The sequence below is a fragment of the Citrus sinensis genome, chromosome 8, assembly GCF_022201045.2.
Source record: "Citrus sinensis cultivar Valencia sweet orange chromosome 8, DVS_A1.0, whole genome shotgun sequence".
Classification (NCBI taxonomy): Eukaryota; Viridiplantae; Streptophyta; class Magnoliopsida; order Sapindales; family Rutaceae; genus Citrus; species Citrus sinensis.
In genome coordinates, this window is record NC_068563.1 from 25,538,970 (window position 1) to 25,553,355 (window position 14,386).

Here is a 14,386-nt window from a genome sequence, read left to right on the forward strand (position 1 = left end):
TTAATTAAGTCATTAAGGAAAAAAAAACAAACAAACAACCACTAAGTTTTCAATAAGAAATACCAAGACTCCCTTTTGACTATGATACCCTTTGACTCTATAAATCTAAAAAAATAATCCCAAAATTTTATAATAAATAGAAATATGGCATAAAAATAAATGTAATAATTTATACATTTTAAAATAATTTTAATATTTAAAAAATATTTGAATTTTTTACAATCTATTGGACCTAATTTATTATATTAAAGTAATTTTAATGATAAATAGAAATATAATATTATAATAAATAAATAAAAATAAAAATTATTTTGAATATTATAAAAAATAATTTAAATATTATTAATGGGGAGACATTTTGTTAATTATAAAATCTATTTAACCCAAAAATTTATTTAAAATCTCTATAATGAATACAACTATGTTATTAAAATAAATGTTATTTAGGGTGAGAAATATCGTGACCAGGAGTGCTCGATTAGGATGAGATCTCCTCCACATGAATCTGCTCCTCGAGGAAAGTCATACCCGATGAGGTGTGAGTTTGGTTGCACAACTACAATAGGTTTAAGGGAGTGCGAGGAGAGGACAAGATCGAGCTTGATTAAAGAATTAGTCAACGACAGTTGTCAACACGTGGGTTCTAGAGAGTTCGGGCACGAAACCCGCTGAAACCCACTCAATAGCAGTTGTGGTGTCCATTCACCCACGATAATGCTATTGACCCAATAATGATCGTGGGGAGAGGAAACCGAAGATTCCGTTCGAATATAAAAGCTACAGGGGATAAAGGTAAAGGAGTTAGACAATTCTTTGGACTAGACTTTTATATAATCACTCTCTTCTTCCTCAAAAACTTTTTATGGAGATTGCTCTTTTCTCTTTTTAAAAATCGATTACTAATTTAAGCGTCGGAAGGTTTTTGCCAAAAAAACATCCAGCGCTCCTCTAACGGAGTGTTGTGAGTGCTCTTTTCTCTTTAAAATTAGTTTTTTTGTTTAAAGTAATCAGAATGAAGCCACGAAATTGTAGCACAAGTTTTTATGTGAAAAGCACAATCACTAACTTGAGCGTCGGAAGATTTTTGCTAAAAAAACATATGGCGCCCCTCTAACGGAGTGTTGTGTGTGTAGGTGGTCCGGCCAAACAAGTGTGAGGTTAAGGGTGATTGCTCGAGTAGGGAAAGCCACAACATTAAGCCGTCATTCCTAGTACAAATTCAAGTGTCGACAAGATTATCTGCTCGAGTTAGTGAAACCGAACTAATTTTTGTATCAACAAATGTAGTAATTTAAAATTTAATATTATTTTAAATGTTAAAAATAATTCAATATTATCAGTCTATTAGATGATTATATTATTTATATTAAATTTGTATTATTTAAAAAACTTCAAATTCAAAGAGTATTATGGTTAAAAAAAAATTTTAGTGTTTCTTTTTAAAAACTTAAGGGTTTTTATGATTATTTCTCCAAAATTTAATGGCGTAGATGTCCTTTTCCCTTTTTAATATTCAATTATCTGTATTCAATTATTTGTTTTTATAAATTAAAATACATAAAAAAAATTGGAATAATCATGATGACGTGTGTTGTACAAAATATTTTTAAATTTTTTAATGTTATAGTCTAATAGTAACTCAATCCGCGTGCCAGGATCCCGACCCAACGTAATTTGCCGCAACCACAGAGCCTCTTCATTGTCTATCAGCCCGAACTAAGTGGGTGTCAGTACAAAACAAATGGGCCGTAGATAATCGTCGTATCATCCCAAGCTGGTTGGGTGTTATTAAAAGAAAAGTGGGGTGTAGATAAAAATAAAGCTCAACCCGGCTCGTTTAACCACTCCATGAAAACAGTTAAAACAAAAACAAAATTTCCTAAAACCCTCATTCGGAATCTGCTCAAATTGGCTTTGTAAATTTCGTCTTCAGTATCACTCGCCTTATCTTCTCATCTACTCTGTTACACACTTCACTCACTCTCTCAAGAACCCAAAACCTAAAATGCCGAGCAAAGAAGAAAATCAGCAACAAGAAAGCCCGAACGAAGACGAAGAACAAGAAGAAAACTCCAATGAGTCTGACTCCGACTCCGACTCCGACTCCGACTCAGGCGAGAAACGACAACGACAACGACAACAAGACGACGACGAGGAGATCCTCAAAAACTACGTGCCGGTCCGGTACGGCGAAGCTCCACCTCCGGAAATGAACACGCCCGAAATCAACGTCGCCCGGTTCAACAGAGCCATGAAGAGTCCAAGATACCAAGACTTGCTGGATTACGAAGAGGATTTAGAAGAAGATGTGGACGAAACCGAAGTGTGCAATGAGCGCATGTTTGATTTCCCGAAAGATCCTGAGAATTGGATGGAACAGGACTTGAAAGAGCTCTGGGCGGACGCCCCGTTGGAGATGACCAAACCCGGCTGGGACCCGGCTTTTGCCGATGAAGAGGATTGGGATGTGGTGAAGGATATGTATAAGGCCGGTAAGGTCCCGCCCATTGCCCCGTTTTACTTGCCCTACAGGCAGCCTTACCCCGTGGTACCGGATGACCATGTTGATATCGCCACTCCTAAGGCTGTCATCGAGGAGTTGGATAGGATTGAGGAGTTTTTAACCTGGGTTAGCTACGTTTTTGCCGATGGAAGCTCGTATGTTTTTCCTTCACTAATTTTGGTTTATACCTACAAAGTTACCCTTATATTTCTATCTATTCGTTTAAAGATGAGGAATTAATCAAACCCTTAAGCTCTTAAAAGCAAGTAGAAGCAAAGTAGTTACTTATATGTTAATAAAACTATTGTGATTTGTATTGCAAATAGCTCGAGAGGATTAGGAAGTTACTTTAGTTTGTTGACTGTATTAGCTCATGAGTAGGATGATTGCTATGGTGCTGTTTGATTATGTGTTACTTTTGCTGACATCTGATTGTGCTGTTCCATAATCGTCTGTTTGATGATACTAGAGGAATTGAAGTGATTATGTTCTTGATTTTGGATGTGTATTGGAGTGCTAGGGATTTGGCTTTTAGTTTGACTGTGAGTTTGATTACGTCAAACCTTAATACATTATTGATGTGGGAGGTTGACAGGATGCAGTTGCTTTTAGATAAGTTGTTTCACTGTCTGTTTATTTATTTCAACAGTTTTCTTGTCCTCTAGGTCACTGTATCAGGATTGTTTTCATTGTTAATCTTCTGTATTTCTTGGGTGGTTAATGTTGTTTGAATTACTAATTACAGCACACATGCTTGCTTTCACTTATTTTCTTTGCTGATTACTTTAAAAATACGCTTCCTGTTCAAGGTATGAAGGTACTGTTTGGGATGACTTGGCTCATGGGAAAGGTGTTTACATTGCTGAGCAAGGGCTGGTCAGGTTTGTCTGTTTTTATCTTAGCAGTTGCAATTGCTTTTTTTTTTTCTTTTTCCTCCTTGTATTTATGCTTCAACAGAACTAGTTATTTTACCTTATCACTCTATATGTTCAACCCCTTGCTCGTCTATATTGGATTATGCTTTGTCAATATCCATTGGGGCTTTGTATTCCAAATTCTTCTTTGTCATCTTTTTCAAGTTAGGTTTTATCAAGAAGAAAAGTAATTATTACTGAAATTTCCAAATTTGTAGGTATGAAGGTGAATGGCTTCAGAACAACATGGAAGGGCATGGGGTCGTTGAAGTGGACATACCTGATATAGAACCTGTGCCAGGTTCAAAGTATGTTTATGATCCTGCTTGTGTGCTGTTTCATTATTCTGTAAATCCGTGGATGGAATATAAACAATTATTTTCTGGGTGATTTAAATGATTGAGTTGGGTACTGCCCTCTTTCCAAGGCTTGAAGAAGAGATGCGTGCTGAAGGGAAAATTTTCTCAAGAGATTTTATGTCTCCAGAAGACAAAAAGTGGCTAGAGATGGATATTGAAGATAGCATTCAGTTGGCTGGGGATGAGTATGAAATCCCTTTTTACGAACGCGATGAATGGATTACAGAATTTGGGAAAAAACCGTAAGATTTATCTTGAAGCTATCTGATTCTTTTTTTTTTTTAAATCATCATTGTAGATCCACATTCACACCTTTCTATTTTTATTACTTTGATAATACGTATTTTTATAAGAATCATTATCTTTCCTACTTGTCTGGATCTGCACGAATACTTTTCTGATGTGTGAACTTAGGGGGTGACTAGGATTGTACTCTGCACCTAAGATTTATTACAAATTAGTTTGGGGATCTAAGTTATACTATCTGAAGCACTTCCCTCTTTCCGTGAGCACGTGGTTTACTTTTCCGGTAAACTATGTCTCAGGCGAGTAGGAGGCAATTGACATTGTAAGTTATGCTTACGTCTGATTGAAAAATTAATCAAACTTGGTACTAAATGAATTGACACTTGTATGAGAATGTAACAAAAATATGAGGAATGATTATTATCAAGACGTACACTTGTTAAATGAATAAATAAATGTAAACATGCAAAATTATTTTTTAAATTGATCTTTTTTATGTTTCTAATTTCATGTCTTGATAACAAAGTCTGCTCACAGTTAAAATTAAAATGAAAATTCTGGCCCCTAGAGAAAATCTTGGTCTATAACTTCATCTTGAGTCTTAAGCATTTTCTTTAATAGCTTGATGTTTTATGATACCATTTCCTATTAATGGCTAAGGATTGGAACCCAGCTAAACCCATTAGGAAATGCCAGCTTAAACAATTTGAGTTCCAAACCAAATGTGCCAAATTATATGAACCTTGTAAAAGTTAGTTGTTAGTTAGTTAGTTAGTATGACTTTTTGCACGTACAGTGTGACCTAGACACATTATCGGTCTTCTTTTCTTGTCCCTTTTTTTTAAATATTTTGTGTTTGAAATTACAAACTTTTATGAATGATCATTATATCTCTCTTACAGGGAGAAGGGTCGATACCGTTATGCTGGTCAGTGGAAGCATGGGAGAATGCATGGATGTGGTTTATATGAAATCAATGAGCGCCCCATATATGTAGGTCCTGTATATAGTCATTAATCATTCAGTCCACTCCAATTTCCAAACTTTATGCTTGGGGGACTTTAATTGACTAAAGATGCAAAACAGGTTTAGACATTGTACACTTAGTAAGTCCCAACGTTTTTGTTACTTGTGCGCCATTACACATAGAATATCTGATAGGTTACAGGTTCTGCTTAAGAAAAAGAAATACATAGATATGTTATTGCTAGAAAATTTCCTTATTTTCTTATGTTAAGATTTTGATTTTGGGTGCCTTTATGGTGTGTTTACTTACTGGAGTGAGAGTGAGGAGTGTGAAGTCCTCCCACTCTAGTGTTTATATGCTTATTTAAAGGTGGGAGAGGGATTCCCGCTCCATTATCCTTTCCTTTAAATATAACATAATTATATTTATTAAAATAAAATATTAAAATATAATTATAATTATATTTATTAAAATCAAATATTGTTACATTTATTTAAAAATAATAATACCATATTTATTTAAATAATATTATTATATTTTTTAATATATTACTAAATTAAAAACAATAATGTACATTGATTTTGAGTTAAAATTACTGAAAAATAATATTAATATATTCATAGATAATTAATAATATTAATATATTCATAGATAATTAATAATATTACTATATAATATCTTTATTTGAAAATATAATATTATTATATTTATTTAATATTAATAATTGATAATAATAAATAGTTTATTCTAAGAAAATATTAATTTTGTACTATATTATTAATAATAATGTCTCATTTTCATTTGTTTTGATCTTATCAATAATTTTTAATTTACACAATTAAAATTAAAATTAATAAAAAATTTGTGATTTACATAATTAAGAATATTAATAATTATTATTAACTTATAAGATTAAAATTAATTATAAAATAAGTAGTTTATTTTAGAAATATATTTTTTATTCACTTTGTAATTACAAACTACAATTCTTTAAATTAGGGTAAAATTGTAATTTGAAACAATTCACTCCCAACCCAAGATGAAGTAATCACCTAAATGAGATTCTAGTCTCTATTCCACACTCTCATTCCATTGTAAGTAAACAACCTACTCTCACTCTCACTCCACACTCCCAATCCCCAAGATTCTCACTCCTTAGGATTCTAAATCCAATCGGAAAAGTAAATGCTACCTTAATTGCTATTGATTCTCTAGTGTTTAATATACCTGAAACGCTACATGTAAGTGGGCTTATTAAGTAAATGTCATTTAATCTTTAAAATGCAGGGAAGATTCTACTTTGGAGAGCTATTGGAAGATTCTGAGGGCTGTGATGAAGAGACTGTAGCGGTATATGACAGTTGTTTACTGTTTTAAACATTGTGTTAAGGTGGAAAGAATTTAAAAAAAAAAAAAGGAAAGATATCTGTTCAGGTAGCATAAAGATCTTTGACTGATTTTATGGGTCTTTCAGCTGCATGCAGGTCTTGCAGAAGTAGCTGCTGCTAAAGCTCGGATGTTTGTCAATAAACCGGATGGAAGTATGTAATCATTCTCTATTATCAATCTTATTTGTACAAGGATAGCTATATTTAACTCCAAGTTTCGCCATCTTCATTTAGAATAATTTATGCAGTATGGAATGGGGACGGTATTATCCTGGGATTATTATCTACCTTTTTAATGACATTTCTTCATAATCATTGATTTGATGGATGCATTATACATGTTAGGTGTCTAGGTGCATGTGAGTTTCTTGGAAGCTGTTGTCTGTCGAGTGGTTACTAGAAACCTTCAACTGTTCTCATCTCCAGGGCACCAAGAAAGAAATAGGTCACTTAAATCTTTGAGTTGAATCATATGTCTCTTTGCTTCAGACCAGGCATATCTCATGTTTTTCAAAGTTTGGCGGTTCACTGATGGAGACTTGAGTTAATGCTAGAAACTTTAGGATGCACATAATTTTGTAAAGGAACCCTTACTAGATTATGACTCTATATATATTTGTTACTTCACTCTTCTTTTTTGCTTTGCAACCTTTTATCGCCAATGATGTAAAAAATTGACTTGTTATTTGGTATTTTTTTTTTCTTGCCAGTGGTCAGAGAAGAGAGTGGTCCATATAGCGATCCTCAACATCCCTATTTCTATGAGGAAGAAGATGTGTGGATGGCACCAGGCTTCATTAACCAGTTTTATGAGGCGAGTTGAATTCCTAGCTCAGTGGTCTTCCCTTTAGGTCATGCAACGAATCAAGAAATGAATATGTTCATTTTGCAGGTCCCTGATTATTGGAAAACATATGTTCACGAGATTGATCGGGAAAGAGAAATATGGTTAAACTCATTTTATAAATCACCATTAAGGATACCGATGCCTGCTGAGCTTGAACACTGGTGGGAGAAAGGTATCACTCCTCTCTCTCTCTTTCTCTCACACACACACACACACACACACAATGGGAATTTTACTTCCCATTCTGGTTTTAGGCTTGCAAGGGGCCTGCATATGATATGCAAGCCAATCAGGCTTTTGCATTTTTCTTGTACCAGAACTTTCAGCTTTTGTTATTCTGTTTCCGGCATTATTTCTCGTTTTCTTCTTTTATTTATTTCTTTTTCTTTTTTTTCTTAAGGATTAAGTATCTTTGGTTTCTTAACAGTGTCAAGATCCAGAAAGGCAAGTGAAAATTTTTGAATGCTTTAGAGAGAGAGAAAAAAAATGTTTCATATCTATTTCTAGATCATTTATTTTCTTGCAAGATACATCAATCAGCAATTAAGCATATCAAAAGAATTTCTTCCTTAAGAATTGTTACTAATTTTCTTCTGTTACCTTTTTTTTTCAATAAGTGACTATGAGTATTTGTATTAATAAATAGTTGACAAAATACACTTTAAGAGTTAGGGATGGCAAAATCCTCCACGGGTTTGGGGCCCCATGGAGCCCCACCCCAAATGGGGAAAATTTTTAATAATTTTTGGGGAATGGGGTGGGGAGTGGGAGAAAAGTAATCCCTAAATTGTTAACGGGGTGGGATTTGGTATTGCACTCCCCACCCCACCCCCATCCCAATCCCAATTATATATAAATATGTTTTTAATTCTTATTTAATAATTATTGTTTTATCAACTATAATGTCAATTAATAATTTTTTTAGTTTTTATGTAATATAAATAGAATATGAATAAAAGAAAACCCTACAATATTTTTCAACTTGAAAACATTATTATATTTTTTTCTCTTTTAAGAAGCTGCTCTCTTTAAATATATTTCACTTTTAATATTATTTTAAGATATTGTTTCAAATGTTTAGAGATTTTTAAAAAAAATTTCAATACTTTATAATATGGTAATGATTTTATTTTAAGTCTCTAATTTTTAATTTACTAAAATCATATTTTTATATCTACTGTAAAATAAGTAAATGGGGAATGGGGTGGGGATGGGGGAATCATTCTCCACGTGGGGATTCCCCATCCCCAACCCACTAAATTTATTGGGAAATGGGGTGGGGAATGGAGGCAAAAATTTTTAATGGGGTGGGGAATGGGGTAGGCATCCCCACCCCCACCCCGCCCCATTGCCATCCCTATTAAGAGTGGACCAGGTATCCACCCAAAATCAATCAAATCCATACAAAACAGTATCAATCCCCAAAAGTCTGATTTGACCCTTGTGTTCATCAACATGTTTTTCATCAGCGAAACACAATTTTATTGGTCCTTAAATAAACTAACAAATGTAGATAAAACACAAGAGAATTTGAAATTCAGTAAGAAATTTAAAGGATTTGACAGTTAAAATATGGTCAATGAATGAAGATCACTAGAAATTTGGAACGCTAGTAATTTGTTATTTCATTTGGGTAAACAAGGTGGTTGGTGTTTATTTTGCTCATTCTTCAAGCTTTTAATGTTAATATTCTTATTTCTGCCTCTCCTCTGATGTATTAGCTGCTTGTTTATTGAGCTATTAAGCAATTCACTTGCACCGTGCTTGACGTCTTTTATATTTTCTTCATCAGAGGAGCCTCCAGAATATATTTTCGTTAACAAGGAACCAGAGCCCGATCCTGAAGATCCATCAAAGCTTATATATACTGAAGATCCTCTTATCCTACACACACCAACTGGGCGGTTAATCAATTATATTGAAGATGAGGAACACGGAGTTAGATTATTTTGGCAGCCTCCTCTGAAAGAAGGACAAGAGCCAGACCCAGAGAAGATTGAGTTTCTACCCCTTGGTTTTGATGAGTTTTATGGTCGGGTAGTTGAAGAAAAGGAAACCACTTGGACGCGCATTGCAAAGGGAGTGGAAAATAAATTAAAGCCAATGATGGACAAACTAGGGAAATGGACTGAAGAGAAGAAGAAAGAGAGTGAGATGAAGCTGCAGCTTTATGAAAAAGAACTTGACCTGATAGAGGCTGAATTGTGCCTGGAAGAGGCCATTGAGGAGATGGATGAGGAGTTGAAGAAGAGAGAGGAGGAGGAAGAGAAGAAAGCAGAATTGGGTTTGGAGGAGGAAGAAAATCTTTCAGCATTGTCCAGCCAACCTGAGAAAGCTACAGCTGAAGTGGGGAGAGATGAAGTGAAAGTGGAAGAGGGAGAGGAAGAAGAAGAAGAGGAGGAGGAGGAGGATGCACCAGCTAGTTTTGGATCTGTTTCTGCAGATGAGAACCAAACAAAGGATGATCAGAAGGGAAAGAGACCTGGGGATTCTCCATTTTCTTCTTCATCATTATCATTTGCTTCTTGTAGCCTTGTTTCATTGGTAAGTTCTGACTCCCATGGGATATCTATAGCCTAATAGTTGCAAATAGTCTTGCTTGCTGTCTGATGAAATGAAATGAACAAGGTTAATAGTTCATATAACACTTTTACCCGTTACATGATGATAACAAAACCTTGTGGTGCGTTGGCTTTGAAAAATATAGATTAGAAAAGGTTTACCGTTTCCTATTAGAGAGTGTGTGACTTAAAAAATTATGGATTGAACATTTGATATAACTATTTTTTATTCCTTTGAATTCTATCAATTCTTCAAGTTGTTCATACTAAATCTTTTATATGTTATGGTTTTAAGTCGATGATCTACTTTCTGATTTTCTTTGTGATGAAATGTCGGTCTTTTTTTTTTTCCTTGAACTTATGGAAACAGACCTTGGAATAATTTATTATATATGATTTTCTTTCACTTGCAGATTCCATCAAGGCTGCAACAATCATTTTTATCTTGGAAGCGGGGCAGATTGCCGCTAAAGCAAACTACCCCATGTGTTGGAGACTGGAAGGATGACTTGGTACATGTTGATTCGGTTAGTTTCCCTTTAGTACTCAGTGAAAAGAGGAGCTTGACGGCAAAGATGCAAACACATCGCAACTTTCAAACAAGAAACCACGCAAATCAGAGGACATCACAATTACATTCCTTATCTCGGATTCTAACACGCCCTTCGGCCTCTGTCAGTCCAAAACAAGTCCTCCTGAAAGCAGCGAGACCGCATAGCGAAAGTCAGCTGCTAGTGACACCAGAGTGTGAGTTTGACAACATATTATCGTTGCATACTCCAATGTGTTATTTGGAATCGTATACAGATACTATCGGTATTGAGCCTCACCGCATTGCTCTTTAACATCTATGACCATCGTGAAGGTGGTCAATTTTGTTGTAGCTTCATCTCATTGTTCAATTTTTTGTAATCTACTTGCAACTTTACCCGTTTTAAGATGGGCATTGAAAATTAAATAATTTTGGGTTTTAGGCAAAGATATGTTGCTAAACTAAATCCTCGCATATCTGAATGAGTGAACTGTGAATCCTGCAATTTTCTTTATTTAAAAATTATTTTATAGTTTTTGCAGGATATTCAAACGCTAACTTCACTTTCAGCTGATTTATTAAGCAGACATTATTGAGAATTCCTCATTAAATTAGGAAGTTTGGTTGGACTCAATACTCAGCACCAAATTGAAAATATTTTTTCTTGATTTTCAAATCAATAGTTATGGTCAGATTCATTATTTTCATTTTTGAAATCATTAATCAAATGGGCCCGTTTGATTGCGAAGAGCAGAAGGCTAGTTGGGTCAAACCACGGTTTATATTATTTTTGTAGAATATACGAGGCACAAGGCACTCATAGCTATTAGCTAGGGTCTCTTCCTAAAATGTCGCCGTCTGAAATAAAAAAAAAAAAGAAAAAAAGAGAGAGAAATCAAACCCTCAACTCTTAAAAAAAGAAAAAGAAAAAGTAAATTATCCTCTCATCAACATAACCATGTTCAGTTTAGCTTCCAGACTGAGGTAGCCGCTTCCTTTTTTTTTCTTTTTTTTGAAAGAAGCAATGCTTAAGAGATCATCCATGTCGGCTTTGTTTAATGTATTTTATTTAGTGGTTTGAATATTGGCTCATGTAACATGTGGTTTTGGTGTTGGTTTGTTCAGTAATATTGGGTCTGTTTACTGCAATTGTTTATATAATGTTACTAGTTCCTAGTACTAAAAGTTCGTGCAAGCTTTACGCATATAATGATGTACTGCCAACTGTTCATGTGATATAATGGAAAAAAAGTGACTGTTACAGTGTTAGCCTGTGTATATAAAATATATTGGGGGTGGCACGAGATATTTGGTGTGTGTGTTTTTATTTTTATTTTTTAGTATATTTTATTTTAATATATATAGAATAATTTTCAACATTGAGCTATAAAAGTCGTCTTCACACTTTAATATGGTGGGGACAGAGGTGTGACAAAATTGATAAGAATTAAGCAATATTGATGGAATAAAAAAAATCAATCAACTATTGATAGAATCAAAATGATTGATTGTCTTCATTTTAATTAATGATTAAAAAAGGTTGATTGTCAATGAACATAAAGATTGATTGACTCAATCTTTACTAATCAATCATTATTTTTAAATTATGTTAATTTTATTATTTCTTTTTTCATGATTCAAATACTTATAAAAATAGAGCCTTTGCAGTAATAAATTAACAAGATAATAAAACTTAGCTTCTTAATAAATTGTCTATGAAAAGTTTTTATAGTATTAGAGTGGAGTTGAGAGTCCTTAAATTTGTAAGTTTAGGCTTAGCCACCATGTCGATGATGGTTTTCTAGAGTGTGGTATACTAAAAGAGAAGAGAGAGATGTGAGTTCCTTTTTAATTTTTCTTCAATTTCTTGACTTCAAAAAAAAAAGAAAAAGGGTTGTTCAACTACATCACCTACCACCACTTCCACCGTCACACAGGAAATTTTGTTAAAAAAGAGAGAACGAAAAGAAACCCTCAAAATTGAAAGGTTGTTAAGCTACATCACTTACCACCACTTCCACCGTCACAAAGAAAATTATGTTAAAAAAGGGAGAACGAAAAGAAACCCTGAAAATTGATTTTTTTCCTTAACAAGATCAATGGAATGTCTTTCTAAATGAAAGAATTCCAGGCCAAGATAAAAGGAGTGAAGATAAAATCCTTAGAGTAAAGATTTTCTTGAAAAAGATCAAAGGAATGGCTGTCACAGGGAAAGAATTTCTTGATCAAAGGAATTTATTTATGTATTTTACCGGTCCAAAAAAAAGTGTACATGAAAAAGATTTCCAAGACAAGCTTTAAAGAAATGCTTCTTGGATTTTTGCATGACACTTGATAAGACCTTGAATCAAAATCAAGGATTTGCATTTTTAGAGGTAAGCTGGGAGTTGAAAAAAATTTCCTTTGCCAGCTTGAGGGTGGAAGGAGGATGATAATAATCGTGCAATATTGATGAAATTGAAACAAATAATCAAATATTAAGTGGAATCAAAATGATTGATTATCTTCGTTATAACTAGTAATTAAGAAAGATTGATTGTCAATCAACATAAAAATTGATTGATTCTATCTTTTCATTAATCAATCATTATTCTCAAATTATGTTAATTTTATAATTTCTTCTTTTTTCATAATTCAAATACTTACATAAATTGAACTTTTGTCGTGATGAATTAATAAGATAGTGAAATTTACCTTCATTCATATATTGTTTCTAAAATGTTTTCAAGAGTCAGAAACATGGTAAAACCAATACTAATTTATCTTGTCTTTATATCAATTGTGTAAACCGGCACCAATTTCTGTAAGTGTTCTGGTCAAATTTTTGTCCGAATATCATTGCTCTTACTGATACGAAGTTAGCAGGCATCAAGTATGTGCTCATTATGGAGAAACCCTCATTAAGTTAGGAAGTTTGGTTGGACTCAAAATTCAGCACCAAATTGAAAATATGTTTTCTTGATTTTCGAAATAACAGTTATTATTAAATTCATTATTTTCATTTTTGAAATCATTAATCAAATGGGCCTGTTTGATTGCCAAGAACAGAACGCTAGTTGGGTCAAACCAGGGTTTATATTGTTTTTGTAGAATATAAAAGGCACAAAGCACTCATAGCTAGGGTCTCTTCCTGAAAAGTCGCTGTCTCAAATAAGAAAAATCAAACCCTCAACTCTTTAAAAAAAAAAAAATAATAATAATAATTAAATTATCCTCTCATCAACATAACCAAGTTCAGTTTAGCTTCCACATTGAGGTACCCGTTTCTTTCTTTCCTTTTTTTTTTATTTTTTTGAGTGGCATTGCTTAAAAGATCATCAATGTCGGCTTTGTTTAATGTATTTTAGTTTGATGTTTGAATATTGGCTCATGTAGCATGTGGTTTTGATGTTGGTTTATTCAGAAATAAATATTGGCTCATGTAGCATGTGGTTTTGATGTTGGTTTATTCAGAAATATTGGGTTTGTTTACTGCAATTGTGTTTATAATGTTACTATTTTCCTAGTACTAAAAGTTTGTGCAAGCTTTATGCATATAATGATGTACCACCAACTCTTCATCTGATATAATGGAAAAAAGTGACTGTTACAGTGTTAGCCTGTGTATATAAAGTATATTGGGATGGTACAAGATATTTGAAGTGTGTTTTTTTTTAATTTATTCTTTATTTTAATATTTTAAGAGATCCTTTGTTGAAAAATTATTCTCTCTCTCTCTCTATATATATATTTATAATGGTTTTTGGGAATGACTGTTACAACATTAAAATTCATTTACGTCGTTGTAAAAGTCGTCTCTACACTTTAATAAAGGGCGAACAGAGTTGTGACAAAACTGATAAAAATCAAGTAATATTGATGGAATCAAAATAATCAATCAAATATTGATTGAATCAAAATGATTGATGGTCTTCATTTTAATTAGTGATTAAGAAAGATTGACTGTTAACCAACATACAAATTGATTGACTCAATCTTTACTAATCAATAATTATTCCTAAATTATGTTAATTTTATTATTTCTTTGTTCATGATTCAAATACCTATAAAAATTGAGCCTTTGTGGTCA

At 33.2% G+C, this 14,386-nt stretch overlaps 1 protein-coding gene across 1 annotated transcript; it reads left to right on the forward strand.

The window, feature by feature from the left end:
• Nucleotides 1-1,873: 1,873 nt before the first annotated feature.
• LOC102619861 (protein TIC 100) lies at nt 1,874-10,783 on the forward strand. The gene is made up of 11 exons (XM_006471351.4): nt 1,874-2,658; nt 3,313-3,384; nt 3,636-3,725; nt 3,845-4,018; nt 4,925-5,015; nt 6,277-6,339; nt 6,464-6,530; nt 7,088-7,191; nt 7,270-7,396; nt 9,017-9,768; nt 10,199-10,783. Exons 1-11 carry the CDS (start codon nt 2,006-2,008, stop codon nt 10,628-10,630), a joined length of 2,625 nt encoding a protein of 874 aa, XP_006471414.1. The 5' UTR covers nt 1,874-2,005; the 3' UTR covers nt 10,631-10,783.
• The last annotated feature ends 3,603 nt before the right edge of the window (nt 10,784-14,386 follow it).

Excerpts from the sequence above, each read along its gene's own strand:
- LOC102619861 (XM_006471351.4), top strand. The coding sequence starts at position 2,006 with ATGCCGAGCAAAGAAGAAAATCAGCAACAAGAAAGCCCGAACGAAGAC. Across the intron at positions 3,726-3,844 it reads GAACCTGTGCCAGGTTCAAA|GCTTGAAGAAGAGATGCGTG; the intron begins GTATGTTTATGA and ends CCTCTTTCCAAG. Across the intron at positions 5,016-6,276 it reads TCAATGAGCGCCCCATATAT|GGAAGATTCTACTTTGGAGA; the intron begins GTAGGTCCTGTA and ends TTTAAAATGCAG.